Here is a 16656-nt window from a genome sequence, read left to right on the forward strand (position 1 = left end):
CAGGTTAAGAACCACTGTTTTTAGCAGCAGATTTAAGACCATATTGCATTAAAAACTAGATTTTGACCCACTTCTATGGTGGAAGAACAATAAGCCCATATATCCTTTTACTGCCAAGTTAGCCAGGCACTACCTCGCCATACCTGCTACCTCCACTGATTTTTCTGGCAAAAAAACATGAAGATTGAGTGAAAGTCACCAGGGTTAAAGGCTGGGGGGGGAGTTAATCTGAGCCTGAGTTGACTTGAAACTGTTTAATGTTGCACTTTTTATATAGAGAAGAAAAGTTTAGTCATTTTATTTAATCTGAGCAACAACTTGAGGCAGTTTAATGTTGATTAACGTGGACCCCGACTTAAACAAGTTGAAAAACTTATTTGGGTGTTACCATTTAGTGGTCAATTGTACGGAATATGTACTGTACTGGCACTTTATATGTAAAACGGTTTTGTTAAGAAACCATTCTGAGCCTTATATACCCAAATAGTTCACAGTAGCACTATACATAATCACAATACCAGGGCGTCCAGTGAGGGGCATTTTGTACTCCCTCGTCCCAGGAAGAATGCTTTGCGGAAATCTTTTATTCATAGATCTTTATCGCTCTGGAATAACCTGCCTCAAATTCTCACCGCCATTGAAAGTAAACAGGTTTTTAAAAAGAGAGTAATATTTTATCTGAGTCTTTAAAGGGGAACATTATCACAATTTCAGAAGGGTTAAAACCATTAAAAATCAGTTCCCAGTGGCTTATTTTATTTTTCGAAGTTTTTTTCAAAATTTTACCCATTACGCAATATCCCTAAAAAAAGCTTCAAAGTGCCTGATTTTAACCATCGTTATATACACCCGTCCATTTTCCTGTGACGTCACATAGTGATGCCAATACAAGCAAACATGGCGGATGGACAGCAAGCTATAGCGACATTAGCTCGGATTCAGACTCGGATTTCAGCGGCTTAAGCGAAATTGAAGAAGAAACTGAAGCTATTGAGCCATATCGGTTTGAACCGTATGCAAGCGAAAACAACACGACAGCCAGCGACACGGGAGAAAGCGAGGACGAATTCGGCGATCGCCTTCTAACCAACGATTGGTATGTGTTTGTTTTTAAGTGTTGTAATGTTTTTAAGCTAAATTATTGGTAAACACAGTTTATGTATAATAATTTACGTAAAACCGCGAGTAATGAATAAAGTTTTCATCAATTAATATATTCTGTAGACATACCCTCATCCGCTCTCTTTTCCTGAAAGCTGATCTGTCCAGTTTTGGAGTTGATGTCAGCAGGCCAGGGAAGCTAGGGTCGATATTCTTCTCTTGATCATCTTCGGTGGCTTAAGGGACGGTAGAAGCGGTGTGAGCCAAGACATCCAGGGGGTTTAGCTCGCTCGTCTGCGGGAACAAACTACCGCCATTGCTTGCCGTGCTACCGAGGGCCTTTGTCCCTGAATTGCTCACACACTCCGGCAGATTCAATGGGGGTCTGGCGGCAGATTTCTTTGACTTTATCGTTGGAAATGCATCTGCTTTGAGTGTCGCAGGATATCCACACATTCTTGCCATCTCTGTCGTAGCATAGCTTTCGTCGGTAAAGTGTGTGGAACAAACGACTGACCATTTTCGTCGGCTTTCCCCACACCCTCGTATTTTGAACAACATTCGTCCAATTTCTTCCCACTTTCGCATCTTTGGGCCACTGGTGCAACTTGAATCCGTCCTTGTTCGTGTTGTTACACCCTCCGACAACACACCGACGAGGCATGATGTCTCCAAGGTAAGGAAAACAGTCGAAAAAACGGAGCTGATTTGATTCGGTTTTTGAAATTTGTTTGAGAAAATGGCGGATTGCTTCCCGATGTGACGTCACGTTGTGACGTCATCGCTCCGAGAGCGAATAATAGAAAGGCGTTTAATTCGCCAAAATTCACCCATTTAGAGTTCGGAAATCGGTTAAAAAAAATATATGGTCTTTTTTCTGCAACATCAAGGTATATATTGACGCTTACATATGTCTGGTGATAATATTCCCCTTTAAATTAGTTTGCTCGTTGATGATTTGTTTGGTTTTATATTGTGTAGGTATATTTATATGGTAATTATTATTCTGTGACTGTAAATTGTTTGCTTGTTTTCTTATTGATGCTTTTATTTTTTATTTTTCTGTATTGTGTAGTTATAATTATATGCTTTTACTTGTAATTGTATTGAATGTGGACCCCAGGAAGACTAGTGGGTTGTTGAGGCAACCAGCTGATGGGGATCCTTAATAAAAATCAAAATCAAATCAAATCTTATCTTATTTAGTTTTTATTTGATATATGTTGACCACATTAACCCTGGCAATAGACCCTGTGTGTATATGTATTTTATTATTATCCTTAGCATTCATGACTGCCTGCTGTTGCGCTGATCAGCCTAGTAGTTTCTCACATCCATCACACACAGAGCTATTTCTATTTTTGGGCAGAATTATTATAGTGTTCCCAATGTTAAAAGGATCAAGCCATTGTTTACAAATTTGGTAAATAAATAACCCAAAAATTTATATTTTGTTTTCTTCTTACTGTACTGAGAATGAACCGAACCGTGACCTATAAACCGAGGTACGTACCGAACCGAAATTTTTGTGTACCGTTACACCCTTAGAATTGTCACATTTTTAGCGTACCGCTGGAGTATTTTCAGGCCTTATCTCCATCCATCTTCTACAGGCTTCCAAAGCCGTGCCCTCCCTGCATAGCAACAGCCTTGCGTGGACTGTCAGGTTACGTCGGCGCCTGCAGGGGATTGCACTAAATGTTCTGCAATGTGCGAGGGAGGGGAAGGGACGCGGGCCAGGCTGAGCTGAGCTGGGACAGCACGATCACAGCTGGGCCATCTCAGTGCCACAGAGGCAACGCCATAACAGCAGGGGGGGGATGGGCCACGTGGTGTTCACTGCAGGAACAAACCATATTCAGAACGAAAAGATCAGTGATTTGTTATTGCGATTCATCCCGAGGCATGTGTGCATGTGCGGCGAAGGGGTTTCCGACTTTTAGCAGAGTGAGGAGACCAAGCACTCTGCGAGCTCGGGTTGCCCTGGCGACCATGAAACATGAGAAGATGCAGTATCATGGATCAATGCGTTGGAAATATTTGGAGTTTAATTGTAAATGGGAAATCTCCGTTCTGACTCTCAGAGGAGGTGAAATGGAGTGCTGCCCCAGTTCAAAATGTGGGTCACACATACTAAATGACCCATGTATGATTGAATCCGCACCTACTGATGTAGTCTGGCCTGCCTCCATGTTTAATGTTTCTGCACGTCTTTCTTTCGTGGAGAGTGTGTCAGACAATGCCGACACCAGTGTTTTTCAACCTTTTTTGAGTCAAGGCACATTTTTTTAATTGAAAAAAATCCAGGGGCACACCACCAGCAGAAAATGTTAAAAATGAAACTCAATAGGCTATATTGCCAATATGAAGTCCATCCATCCATCCATTGTCTACCACAGTGTTTTTCAACCTTTTTTGAACAAAGGCACATTTTTTAAATAAAAAAAATACGGAGGCACATCACCAGCAGAAAAGGTTTAAAAATGAAACTCCACCAGGTTTTCGTGCTTTATTTTGAGTTTGTTGTTGTTTCCTGTGTGTCGTGCTTTAGTTCCTGTCTTGCGCTGTTATTTTGGTGACTTTTCCTGTTTTGTTGGTGTTCTCCTGTAGCAGCTCCATGCCTTCCTTTGAGTGCTATTGCCCGCACCTGCTTTGTTTTCGCAATCAAGACTACTTAAGTTGTGCGTACGCTATCCTTCTTTGTGGGGACATCGTTGATTGTCTTGTCATGTCATGTACGGATGTGCTTTGTGGATGCCGTCTTTGCTCCACACGCTGTAAGCTTTGCTGTCGTCCAGAATTCTGTGTTTTTTTACTTTGTAGCCAGTTCAGTTTTACTTTTGTTTTACATAGCCATTCCTATGCTTCAGTGCCTTTTCCTAGTGGGACTTGTCTTTTGTAATTTTTTGGTTTAAGCATTACATACCTTTTTACCTGCACGCTGTCTCCCGCTGTGCTCTGCATATTGGGATCACGACAAACCATCCTCGACGCGTTCCCACTTCTACAAAGCAATGAACTACCTGCTGCCACCTACTGATATGGAGTATTACAAGATTACCCTGCCAAGCTCTACACAGCACAGGCACTAGGCAACGGCACATTATTATGATTATTGAGTTGCAAAAAGTATTTTTTGGACCAATTAGGTGAAGTTGCATAATTTCCCACGGCACACCAGACAATATCTCACGGCACACTAGTGTGCCGCGGCACAGTGGTTGAAAATCACTGGTCTACCACTTATCCCTTTCGGGGTCGCGAGGGTTGCTGGAGCCTATCTCAGCTACAATCGGGCGGAAGGCGGGGTACACCCTGGACAAGTCGCCACCTCATCACAGGGCCAACAGAGATAGACAGACAACATTAACACACTCGGGACCATTTAGTGTTGCCAATATGAAGTCGTTCTCATCAAATACCCGACGCAATTGTTGGATATGACTTCAAACCATAACCATCCATGCATCAATAATTCTCTTGTCTCAAAGTAGGCTCACAAAGCAATTATCTACCTGCTGCCACCTACTGATATGGAAGAGTATTACACGGTTACTCTGCCGATCTCGAGACTGCACAGACACTCTACAACGGCACATTATTTGCGGATTATATAATTATTGGTTTGCAAAATATACTTTTTTGACCAATTAGGTGGGATTGCATCATTTCGCATGGCACACCAAATAATATCTCACGGCACACAGTGGTTGAAAAACACTGCTCTAACCAACACATTTTTACACATAAATAGGCTATTTTCAAGTAGAAGTACGTCATGTTTGTGTACAATATCACAACAAATGGCAATCATATGGTTATTGTCAGTTCTATCAGAAAACAAAGACTAAAACCAACTACAACCAACTCTAGCAATGGGTATACTGGTGAAAATAAGTAGAGCATGCTTAGCAGCCTAATGTACGCCCAAAACTAAAGACTTTTACCAAGGTATGCCTATGCTATAGGCATACCTTGGTAAAAGTCTATAGGCCCTATAGGCTACTGTTTGAAACGTTTTATTGGTTTGCAAACAATATTTTTTGACCAATTAGGTAGAATTGCATCATTTACCAGGGCACACCAAACATTATCTCTGGCACAGTGGTTGAAAAACACTGGCCTACACGGTTGCCTTTATTTGCTCATGAGAAAATAGTGGGAAGATGGGTAAAAAAAAAACCTTCAAATTATGTTTTAATTACTGGTTGATTGTTGTAAATACAAAACCCAAAACCAGTGAAGTTGGCACATTGTGTAAATGGTAAATAAAAACAGAATGCAATGATTTGCTAATCCTTTTCAACCTATATTCAATTGAATAGACTGCAAAGACAAGATATTTAATGTTCAAACTGGAAAACTTTGTTATTTTTTGCAGATATTAGCTCATTTGGAATTTGATGCCTGCAAGATGTTTCAAAAAAGCTGGCACATTTGGAACATGCCACAGGTGAACAGGCTAATTGGGAACAGGTGGGTGCCATGGTTGGGTATAAAAGCAGCTTCCATGAAATGCTCAGTCATTCACAAACAAGGATGGGGCGAGGGTCACCTCTTTGTGAACAAATGCGTAAGCAAATTGTCGAACAGTTTAAGAACAACATTTCTCCACGAGCTATTGCAAGGAATTTAGGGATTTCACCATCTACGGTCCGTAATATCAAAAGGTTCAGAGAATCTGGAGAAATCACTGCACGTAAGCGGCAAAGGCTGTGACCTTCGATCCCTCAGGCGGTACTGCATCAAAAACCGACATCAGTGTGTAAAGGATGTCACCACATGGGCTGAAGAACAATTGAGAAAACCACTGTCAGTAACTACAGTTGGTCACTACATCTGTAAGTTCAAGTTAAAACTCTATTATGCAAAGCCAAAGCCATTTATCAACAACACCCAGAAATTCTACAACACAAATACAACGTTGAAAAAACATACTTTTTGAGGATTTTTAATCAATGTTGGGTTCTGATGTTGATTTGACGATTGAATTTTGTTCATTTCCTAGCCAACATTCTACAACACAAATACAATGTTGAAACAATATGCTTTTTGACGATGTTTAATCAATGTTGGGTTCTGACGTTGAGTTGACTGTTGAATTTTGGTCATTTCCCAACCAATATTCTACATTCGCAGTCCCCTCCAAGGTTTCTCATTGTATCCTATTGGGTTGAGTTTTTTCTTGCCCTGATGTGGGATCTGAGCCGAAGATGTCGTTGTGGCTTGTGCAGCCCTTTGAGACACTTGTGATTAAGGGCTATATAAATACACTTTGATTGATTGACAACACAAAATACAACGTTGAAACAGCATGCTTTTTGACAACGTTTATTCAATGTCAGGTTGTGACGTTGATTTGACCGTTGAATTTTGGTCATATCCCAACCAAAATTCTACAACACAAATACAACTTTGGACAAATGACTTCCTACTGCCAGCTCGATTCTAAACCATGGTGATTCTATGGTTCCTACCCCAGGTCGTAGAATCAAGAGCACTCACCATAAATAAATGTCACACATTTACACGTAAAACATGTGATTAATATCCCCACCCAGAAGTGACCTGAGACCAAACATGAAAAAGGCAGTCATATAACAAATTGTTCTTCACCACTGACGCAGATGACAGTGTGTGAACCTTACCCTGTGCGAGGATGTGCTATTACTGAGATGTCACAAATCATACTAGTTAATGTTTAGCAAGCTTGCCGTCATCAGCGCAGGCACAATTAATAAATGTGTTTGGTTTTTAAATGTGTATTCTGTGTTACTACTTATGTGAGGTAAATACAGAACAAGCACTGATTTAATTCCTATGATCTCTGAGAGTCCGTCCGTCTCCTGATATCTGATCCACAGAAAGGTTTCAAATATTCCTTATCAGCAACGCCTGTGTGCTCCCTTTTGAGTCAGCTTCCTCTCACGACCTCTAGATGGTAACACAAGACCACAAAACATGTAGGGACAACAATATACAGTATGACCTTGGCTTTTGCCATCAGTTCACTGACTTATAAGATCAGTTATTCCGCTTTTAGTGCCTCTAGAAATCGTCAAAGTAAGGTGATGTACAGCAACGTGAATGTAGTTGATACATTGTATGCAAGCTACACCAGGAAAGAAAGAAAGCATGGAATATAAGCATAACTGAAGGCCTTAGAGATGACCCAGAACTGTACACAAAAAAGCTATACTGTATATTGCAAGTGTTAAAGAGCAGGGGCCTTGTGTATTAAAGAGTGCGTACGCACAAAAAGCTGGTGTACGTTTTTTACATATATATATATATATATATATACACACACACACACACACGCATACATACATATATATGTATACATATATATACACATGTAAACATATATACATATATATACACATATACATATATATATATATATATATATATATATATATATATATATATATATATATATATATATATATATATATATATATACATATACATATCAGTGACATGCGGTGAGGTTGATGACTGGTGAGGCACTGACTTCATCACAGTCAGATTTACAAACATATGAACCCTAAAGAGTATCTTATTCACCATTTGATTGGCAGCAGTTAACGGGTTATGTTTAAAAGCTCATACCAGCATTCTTCCCTGCTTGGCACTCAGCATCAAGGGTTGGAATTGGGGGTTAAATCACCAAAAATTATTCCCGGGCGCAGCGCCGCTGCTGCCCACTGCTCCCCTCACCTCCCAGGGGGTGATCAAGGGATGGGTCAAATGCAGAGGACAAATTTCACCACACCTAGTGTGTGTGTGTGACAATCATTGGTACTTTAACTTAACACATACAAACTGTAGCACACAAAAAAGCACATTTAATAAAAAAAACGTTATTATGGTCTTACCTTTTTTTTTTATAAATGAAGTCCATTCGCCGCTGTTGTGCTGGATTAACGCAACCCCTGACGGGAGTGTTATATCAACTAAAGCCCTCACTTAAACTTTCCACGTGCAAGATTGAATCTATTTAAAGAAGTGTAACCGAGGGTTTATAAATGTCGCCTATACTGTATGAAACTACAAAATAACAAACACGGAGGCTCCAGTTTACACGAGGACCACTTTATTTACCTTCTTTCAAAAACTTCCGCTCCACTCCAACGTGTCATCACTTCCGCTCTTAGCGCCTTCAAAATAAGAGCTCAAGACATATACTGTATAACAGCGCATAACAGGAACTTAACATCACAAAGAGGAAAGCCCATAAAAATAGGTTATAAAAGTTATTTAATAAGAAGCCAAAAAGTGCAAAAACAATAATGTTTGTGTTGGAGGAGTTGTGAATAAGGTACACCTGCAGTCTGCAGGTGTACCTAATGTCGTGGCCCTGCAGTCATTCACAACTCCTCCAACACGAACATTATTGTTTTTGCACTTTTTGGCTTCTTATGAAATAACTTTTTTAAATAGATTCAATCTTGCACGTGGAAAGTTTAAGTGTGGGCTTTAGTTGTTATGACACTCCCGTCAGGGGTTGAAATCTACGGCGGGGGTGCAGGAGGCAGGATTACTGGAGCCTCAGCCAGTGCGTCTTTTGCAGCCGTTTTATGATCGCTCAGCACAAGAAATACGTTACACACATACAGTTGTTGACAAAATACACTGTACATTATATACCTCAGCTAACTAAACTATGGAAATGTATAATATAATTCATATAGCAATACGGTCTCACTGCACAGCAGGCCAGCAGTTAGCCGAGTCCGCAATCCATGTTGAGGCACTGAGTGACGTGCCTCAACTGGCTGCTGATATACACATATATATATATATACATATACATATATATATATATATATACATATATACACATATATATATATATATATATACATATATACACATATACACATGTATATATATATATATATATATACATATATACACACACTATATATATACACACATTATATATATATATATATATATATATATATATATATATATATATATATATATATATATATATATAAATAAAATGGGATATTAAGAGTACGAAAGTTCGACTCCTACTTTGTTTACTTCCATTAGGGCCTCCTTGAAATGTTGTAATCAATTAGAAATAGCCATCCATCCATCCATCCATTTTCTACCGCTTGTCTGCCGCTGGAGCCTATCTCAGCTGCGTTTTGGGCGGAAGGCGGGGCACGCACTGGTCAAGTCGCCACCTCATCACAGGGCCAAGACAGATAGACAGACAACATTCACACTCACATTCACACACTAGGGCTTCAAAATTTAAACAAACGCCATTGGTGGATCTACACCTAACATCCACTGTAATGATACCAGGTACAGGAGCTTATCTAGTCGATACTACTATGATTACATCAATATTTTTTGGCATCACAACGTCTTCTTTCGGTTTTTTTAAATGTATATTATGTTTATAAACTCAGGAAATACGACCCTGGACACATGAGCACTTTGAATATGACCAATGCATGATCCTGTAACTACCTGGTATTGGATTGATACCCAAATTTGTGGTATCATCCAAAACTTATGTAAAGTATCAAACCACAGAAGAATAAGTGATTATTATATTTTATCAGAAGTGTACCGGTAGATAGAACATGTTAAAAGAGAAAGGAAGCAGATATTAACAGGAAATTAACAAGTAGATTAATAATTCATTTTCTACCACTTGTCCTTAATAATTTTGACAAAATAATAGAATGATAAATGACACAATATGTTACTGCATATGTCAGCAGACTAATTAGGAGCCTTTGTTTGCTTACTTACTGCTAAAAGACAAGTTGTCTAGTATGTTCACTATTCTATTTAAGGACAAACTTGCAATAAGAAACATATGTTTAATGTACCCTAAGATTTTTTGTTAAAATAAAGCCAATAATGACATTTTTTGTGGTCCCTTTTGTTTAGAAAGGTATCGAAAAGCATCAAAATAATTTTGGTACTGGTACCAAAATATTGGTATCGGCACAACACTACTTGGGGGTATCAGATTTACCCACAAGTGCTCCCACCTTTTTTAAAGTTCATTGCATCGACGAATTGGAGTATCATTAGTATTGCACAATAACAAGGTACGTATCGGACCAGTTTAATGTAAAATACAATCATCATTTCATACAAGATAAATATCTTTCCATCAGTTTGGGGGTCTTTGGCCCAGAAAAGGTTGAAGTATAAATACTCAGTTTGAGGGGTGGTTGTTCCACTGTTTTAATGACTATTAGATGAGTGCACAGTGTTCACATGAAGTTGTCTGTACTTGTTCAGATCCCAGCGGCTCCCCAGTATGTGACCAGTGCCTTCAGAACCACACGGGCCCGCTGTGTGACCGGTGCAGCGCGGGCTTCTACAAAGCGTCCGGAGCCTGCGTGTCGTGTGACTGCAGCGGGAACGTAGACCTTCAGCGCACCGCCCAGGTGTGCCACCCCGACACGGGCCTCTGCCTCAGCTGCATCAACAACACCAGCGGGGCCCGCTGCCACCTTTGTGCTCCTGGATTCTCAGGGGACGCCCTGGCTCACAACTGCAGCCGACTAAGTAAGTAAACATGTCAAAGTATTTCTTTCATCAGCGAGCAGATGTTTTCATTAGGGCTGTCAAACTTAGCACATTTGATTCACCTTGTGATTCGTGTATAAACGCAGATTAATTAGCCAATTCATTTTTTTAAACCCCCAATGGGACTTTGGATAAAACTGTTACCAAGTTGTGATCAAATAAATTATGTATATTTAGTAAAACATTAAAAAAAATGTTTTGGTGTTCAACATTCTGACAATAAAATTGCATTTGTGTTAAAATATATATATATATATATATATATATATATACACCGGTATATATATATATATATATATTTTTTTTTAATTAATTAAAATGATGCAAGCGAGTACTATACTGTGATTAATAGTGTGACTATTCTGATTAAAAAGACAGCACTAGTTTTAATTTAGCAGCTTATTTTGCTTCTGTGCAAAATAACGATACATCAGCATTAATTATTAAATTTGTAATAATTATTTTATTTATTTATCTATTTAATTTTGTCCCATTTGACCCGCCATACATCCTGGCCACTTGTGTCCAATATGTCATAGAAACTGCTACTTTTTGACAACCGTTTCATTAGGACTGTCAAACTTAGTACATTCAAATATCGCAGTCAGCTTAATCAGCCAAATTAATTTTTTTTAAATAGTCAGTGAACTTGCTGGCAAGATTTACCTCAAAATAATGGGACTTTGGATAAAACTGTTACCAAGTTGTGATCAAAAAAATTATGTATATTTAGTAAAACATTTAAAAAAATGTTTTGGTGTTCAACATTCTGACAATAAAATTGTATTTGTGTAAAAAAATAAATAAATAAATAAAAAAATTAAAAAAATAAAATAAATATATATATATATATATATATATATATATACACCGTATATATATATATACCGTATATATATATATATATATATATATATATATATATATTTTTATTTATTTTTTGTTAATTAAAATTATGAAAGCGAGTACTATACTGTGATTAATAGTGTGACTATTCTGATTAAAAAGACAGCACTAGTTTTAATTTAGCATCTTATTTCGCTTCTTTGCAAAATAACGATACATCAGGATTAATTATTAAATTTGTAATCATTCTTTTATTTATCTATCTATTTAATTTTGTCCCATTTGACCCGCCATACACCCTGGCCACTTGTGTCCAATATGTCATAGCCAATTCATTTTTTTAAACAGTCAGTAAACTCGCTGGCAAGATTTACCTCAAAATAATGTGACTTTGGATAAAACTGTTACCACGTTGTGATTAAATAAATTATGTCTATTTAGTAAAACATTTAATTTTTTTTTTTGGTGTTTAACATTCTGACAATAAAATTGCATTTGTGTTAAATATATATATATATATATATATGTATATATATATATATATATTTTATTTTATTATTTTTTTTTTTTAATTATTAATTAAAATGATGCAAGCAAGTACTATACTGTGATTAATACTGTGACTATTCTGATTAAAAAGACACCACTAGTTTTAATTTAGCAGCTTATTTCGCTTCTGTGCAAAATAACGATACATTAGCATTAATTGTTACATTTGTAATAATGATTTTATTTATTTATCTATTTAATTTTGTCCCATTTGACCCGCCATACATCTTGGCCACTTGTGTCCAATATGCCATAGAAACTGCTACTTTTTGACAACCGTTTCATTAGGACTGTCAAACTGAGCACATTCAAATATCGCACTCAGCGTGTATAAAAGCAGATTAATCAGCCAATTCATTTTTTTAAACAGTCAGTGAACTCGCTGGCAAGATTTACCTCGAAATAATGGGACTTTGGATAAAACTGTTACCACGTTGTGATTAAATAAATTATGTATATTTAGTAAAACATTTAATTTTCTTTTTGGTGTTTAACATTCTGACAATAAAATTGCATTTTTGTTAAAATATTGGGGAATTTTTTTAAATTGTATTAATTAAAATGATGCAAGCGAGTACTATACTGTGATTAATAGTATGACTATACTGATTAAAAAGACAACTAGTTTTAATTTAGCATCTTATTTCGCTTCTGTGCAAAATAACGATACATCAGCCTTAATTATTACATTTTTAATTATTTATTTATTTATCTATTTAATTTTGTCCCATTTGTCCCAAAATCCTGGCCACTTGTGTCCAGTATGTCATAGAAACTGCTTATTTTTTGAGAACTGTTCAATGCTGCAAAAAGCAAAGCTGTAGTTAGGTCGCATGGCCATTAGGTGTCACTTCCTTCACAAGCTGGGATAAAAAGGTTTTATGATTGTTTTAAGGCAGTGGTACTCAATTATTTCTAAGGAACATCATTTTTTTAACGCCACCCCCTGACATTAATGTTATTTCTACCACTTTAATGACTGAGACCCTTTTGGGTCCCCGGGACCTTTAACACCTACCAAAATTGAGGGGATACAATATATTGTATTGTTTTTTTTAGTTTTTTGAGGTTGATTTAAAGATATATAGGTTTTGAAAGTAAAATAAAAATAATAATAATAATAATATTTCACTTATTTTTACCACTTTAACGACAGAGACCATTTTGGGTCCGCGGGACCTTTAACACTTACCAAAATTGAGGGGATACAATATTATACAGTATATTATATTGGTTTTTGGGGTTTTCAGAAGTTGATCTAAAGATATATAGGTTTTGTAAGTAAAAAAAGTAAAAAAAATGATCATTAATATTTAACTTATTTTTACCACTTTAATGACTGAGACCCTATTGGGTCCCCGGGACCTTTAACACTTACCAAACTTAAGGGGATACAATATATATTGTATTTTTTTATTATAGTTTTCTGAGGTTGATCTAAAGATACATAGGTTTTGAAATGTAAAAAAATATATATATTTTACTTATTTTACCACTTTAATGACTGAGACCCTTTTTGGTCCACGAGACCGTTAACACTTACCAAAATTGAAGGGATACAATATATATTGTATTGGTTTTTTTTAGTTTTCCGAGGTTGATATAAAGATATATAGGTTTTGAAAGTAATAAAGAAAAATAATAATAATTGACTTATTTTTACCACTGACTTTACCACGACTGAGACCCTTTTGGGTCCCCGGGACCTTTAACACTTACCAAAATTGAGGGGATACAATATATAATGTATTGGTTGTTTTAGTTTTCTGAGGTTTATTTAAAAGTAGATAAGTTTTGAAAGTAAAAAAAAAAAGATATATATACTATTTGACTTATTTTTACCACTTTAATGACTGAGACCCTTTTGGGTTCGCAAGACCTTTAACACTTACCAAAATTGAAAGGATACAATATATATTGTATTGTTTTTTTTGTTTTTAGTTTTCTGAGGTTGATCTAAAGATATATAGGTTTTGAAAGTTAAAAAAAAAAATATATATATATATATATTTGACTTATTTTACCACTTTAATGACTGAGACTGAGACCCTTTTGGGTCCCCGGGACCTTTAACACTTACTAAAATTGAGGGTATAAAATACATATTGTATTGTTTTTTTTAGTTTTCTGAGGTTGATTTAAAGATATATAGGTTTTGAAAGTAAAATAATAATTACAATAATATTTCACTTATTTTTACCACTTTAATGACTGAGACCATTTTGGGTTTTTGGGACCTGTAACACCTACCAAAATTGAGGGGATACAATATACAGGTAAAAGCCAGTAAATTAGAATATTTTGAAAAACTTGATTTATTTCAGTAATTGCATTCAAAAGGTGTAACTTGTACATTATATTTATTCATTGCACACAGACTGATGCATTCAAATGTTTATTTCATTTAATTTTGATGATTTGAAGTGGCAACAAATGAAAATCCAAAATTCCGTGTGTCACAAAATTAGAATATTACTTAAGGCTAATACAAAAAAGGGATTTTTAGAAATGTTGGCCAACTGAAAAGTATGAAAATGAAAAATATGAGCATGTACAATACTCAATACTTGGTTGGAGCTCCTTTTGCCTCAATTACTGCGTTAATGCGGCGTGGCATGGAGTCGATGAGTTTCTGGCACTGCTCAGGTGTTATGAGAGCCCAGGTTGCTCTGATAGTGGCCTTCAACTCTTCTGCGTTTTTGGGTCTGGCATTCTGCATCTTCCTTTTCACAATACCCCACAGATTTTCTATGGGGCTAAGGTCAGGGGAGTTGACGGGCCAATTTAGAACAGAAATACTATGGTCCGTAAACCAGGCACGGGTAGATTTTGCGCTGTGTGCAGGCGCCAAGTCCTGTTGGAACTTGAAATGTCCATCTCCATAGAGCAGGTCAGCAGCAGGAAGCATGAAGTGCTCTAAAACTTGCTGGTAGACGGCTGCGTTGACCCTGGATCTCAGGAAACAGAGTGGACCGACACCAGCAGATGACATGGCACCCCAAACCATCACCCAACCATGCAAATTTTGCATTTCCTTTGGAAATCAAGGTCCCAGAGTCTGGAGGAAGACAGGAGAGGCACAGGATCCACGTTGCCTGAAGTCTAGTGTAAAGTTTCCACCATCAGTGATGGTTTGGGGTGCCATGTCATCTGCTGGTGTCGGTCCACTCTGTTTCCTGAGATCCAGGGTCAACGCAGCCGTCCACCAGCAAGTTTTAGAGCACTTCATGCTTCCTGCTGCTGACCTGCTCTATGGAGATGGAGATTTCAAGTTCCAACAGGACTTGGCGCCTGCACACAGCGCAAAATCTACCCGTGCCTGGTTTACGGACCATGGTATTTCTGTCCTAAATTGGCCCGCCAACTCCCCTGACCTTAGCCCAGTGGTTCTCAAACTTTTTTTGTCATCCCCCACTTTGGACAAGAGGGAGTTTTCAAGCCCCACCTGCCCCCATCGGCCTAACAGAACGCTAATGCCAAGCTTAACATTTTCAAATTTATTGAACATCAAGTAACATCAAGTTGTATACATTCAAACTCAATAACATAAAATAACATCAAGTTCAATAATAAATAAAATAACTGTGCAGTTGTGGTATAACTTGCATCAAGTTCAATAATAAATAAAATAACTGTGCAGCTGTGGTATAACTTGCATCAAGTTCAATAATAAATAAAATAACTGTGCAGCTGTGGTATAACTTGCATAAAGTTCAATAATAAATAAAATAACTTGCATCAAGTTCAATAACTAATCAAAAAGTGTTATAACTTGCATCAAGTTCAATAATAAATCAAATAACTTGCATCAAGTTCAATAATAAATCAAATAAAAGTGTTATAACTTGCATCAAGTTCAATAATAAATCAAATAAAAGTGTTATAACTTGCATCAAGTTCAATAATAAATCAAATAACTTGCATCAAGTTCAATAATAAATCAAATAAAAGTGCCACTTTGCAAAAAAGGAGGAGCTATGCATTTGGCAAGACAGGGCAAGTGACACCACTTTGCCCCGGGAGAGCCACCTTGCTTCACTGTGAAACAGTACGACTGTATGATCAGCTCCCATTTCCTCACACAGTGCAGAGAACAGTCGCACTTTCAGTGGTCGTGTTTTGATCAAATTTACCGCGCTCACAACATCTGTTAAAACCTCATTGAGTTCGGGGCTAAGCTGCTTTGACGCGAGTGCTTCCCGGTGAATGACACAGTGTGTCCAACCCTCTTTATTAGAGCCTGCAGCCCGTTTCTTCACCCTGCCATGGTCTATGCGCCATCGCAGCAAAAGCCCACACAGTTTTCCCATTTAAGGTCGTGTTATTTGAGGAAACTGTCCATTATCTTGAACAGCTCATCAGCAGTGGCTCTATTTTTCATGTATTTGCAAAACAGCAAATCCTCGCAGTGACTCGCCATTCACAAAGCGGACGTATGCGATGAACAGGCAGTCTTTATTGCTGTCAGTAGCTTCGTCCACTTGTAAAGCAAAACGACTTTCTTTTCATTTGTCTACTCAAGATCACTTGCAATGTCGCATATACGTCTCGCAATTGTGTCGTTTGACAGTGGGACAGCTTTTA

At 37.3% G+C, this 16656-nt stretch overlaps 1 protein-coding gene across 1 annotated transcript in view; it reads left to right on the top strand.

Moving 5' to 3' along the window:
* LOC133619482 (multiple epidermal growth factor-like domains protein 9) overlaps positions 1 to 16656 on the top strand; it is a 126901-nt gene that overhangs the window by 107564 nt on the left and 2681 nt on the right. The window contains exon 5 of the mRNA XM_061980530.1: positions 10387 to 10656. Within this exon, the coding sequence (XP_061836514.1) occupies positions 10387 to 10656 (270 nt within the window). The remainder of the gene's footprint in view (positions 1 to 10386; positions 10657 to 16656) is intronic.

The sequence above is a fragment of the Nerophis lumbriciformis genome, linkage group LG20, assembly GCF_033978685.3.
Source record: "Nerophis lumbriciformis linkage group LG20, RoL_Nlum_v2.1, whole genome shotgun sequence".
In the NCBI taxonomy this organism is placed as follows: domain Eukaryota; kingdom Metazoa; phylum Chordata; class Actinopteri; order Syngnathiformes; family Syngnathidae; genus Nerophis; species Nerophis lumbriciformis.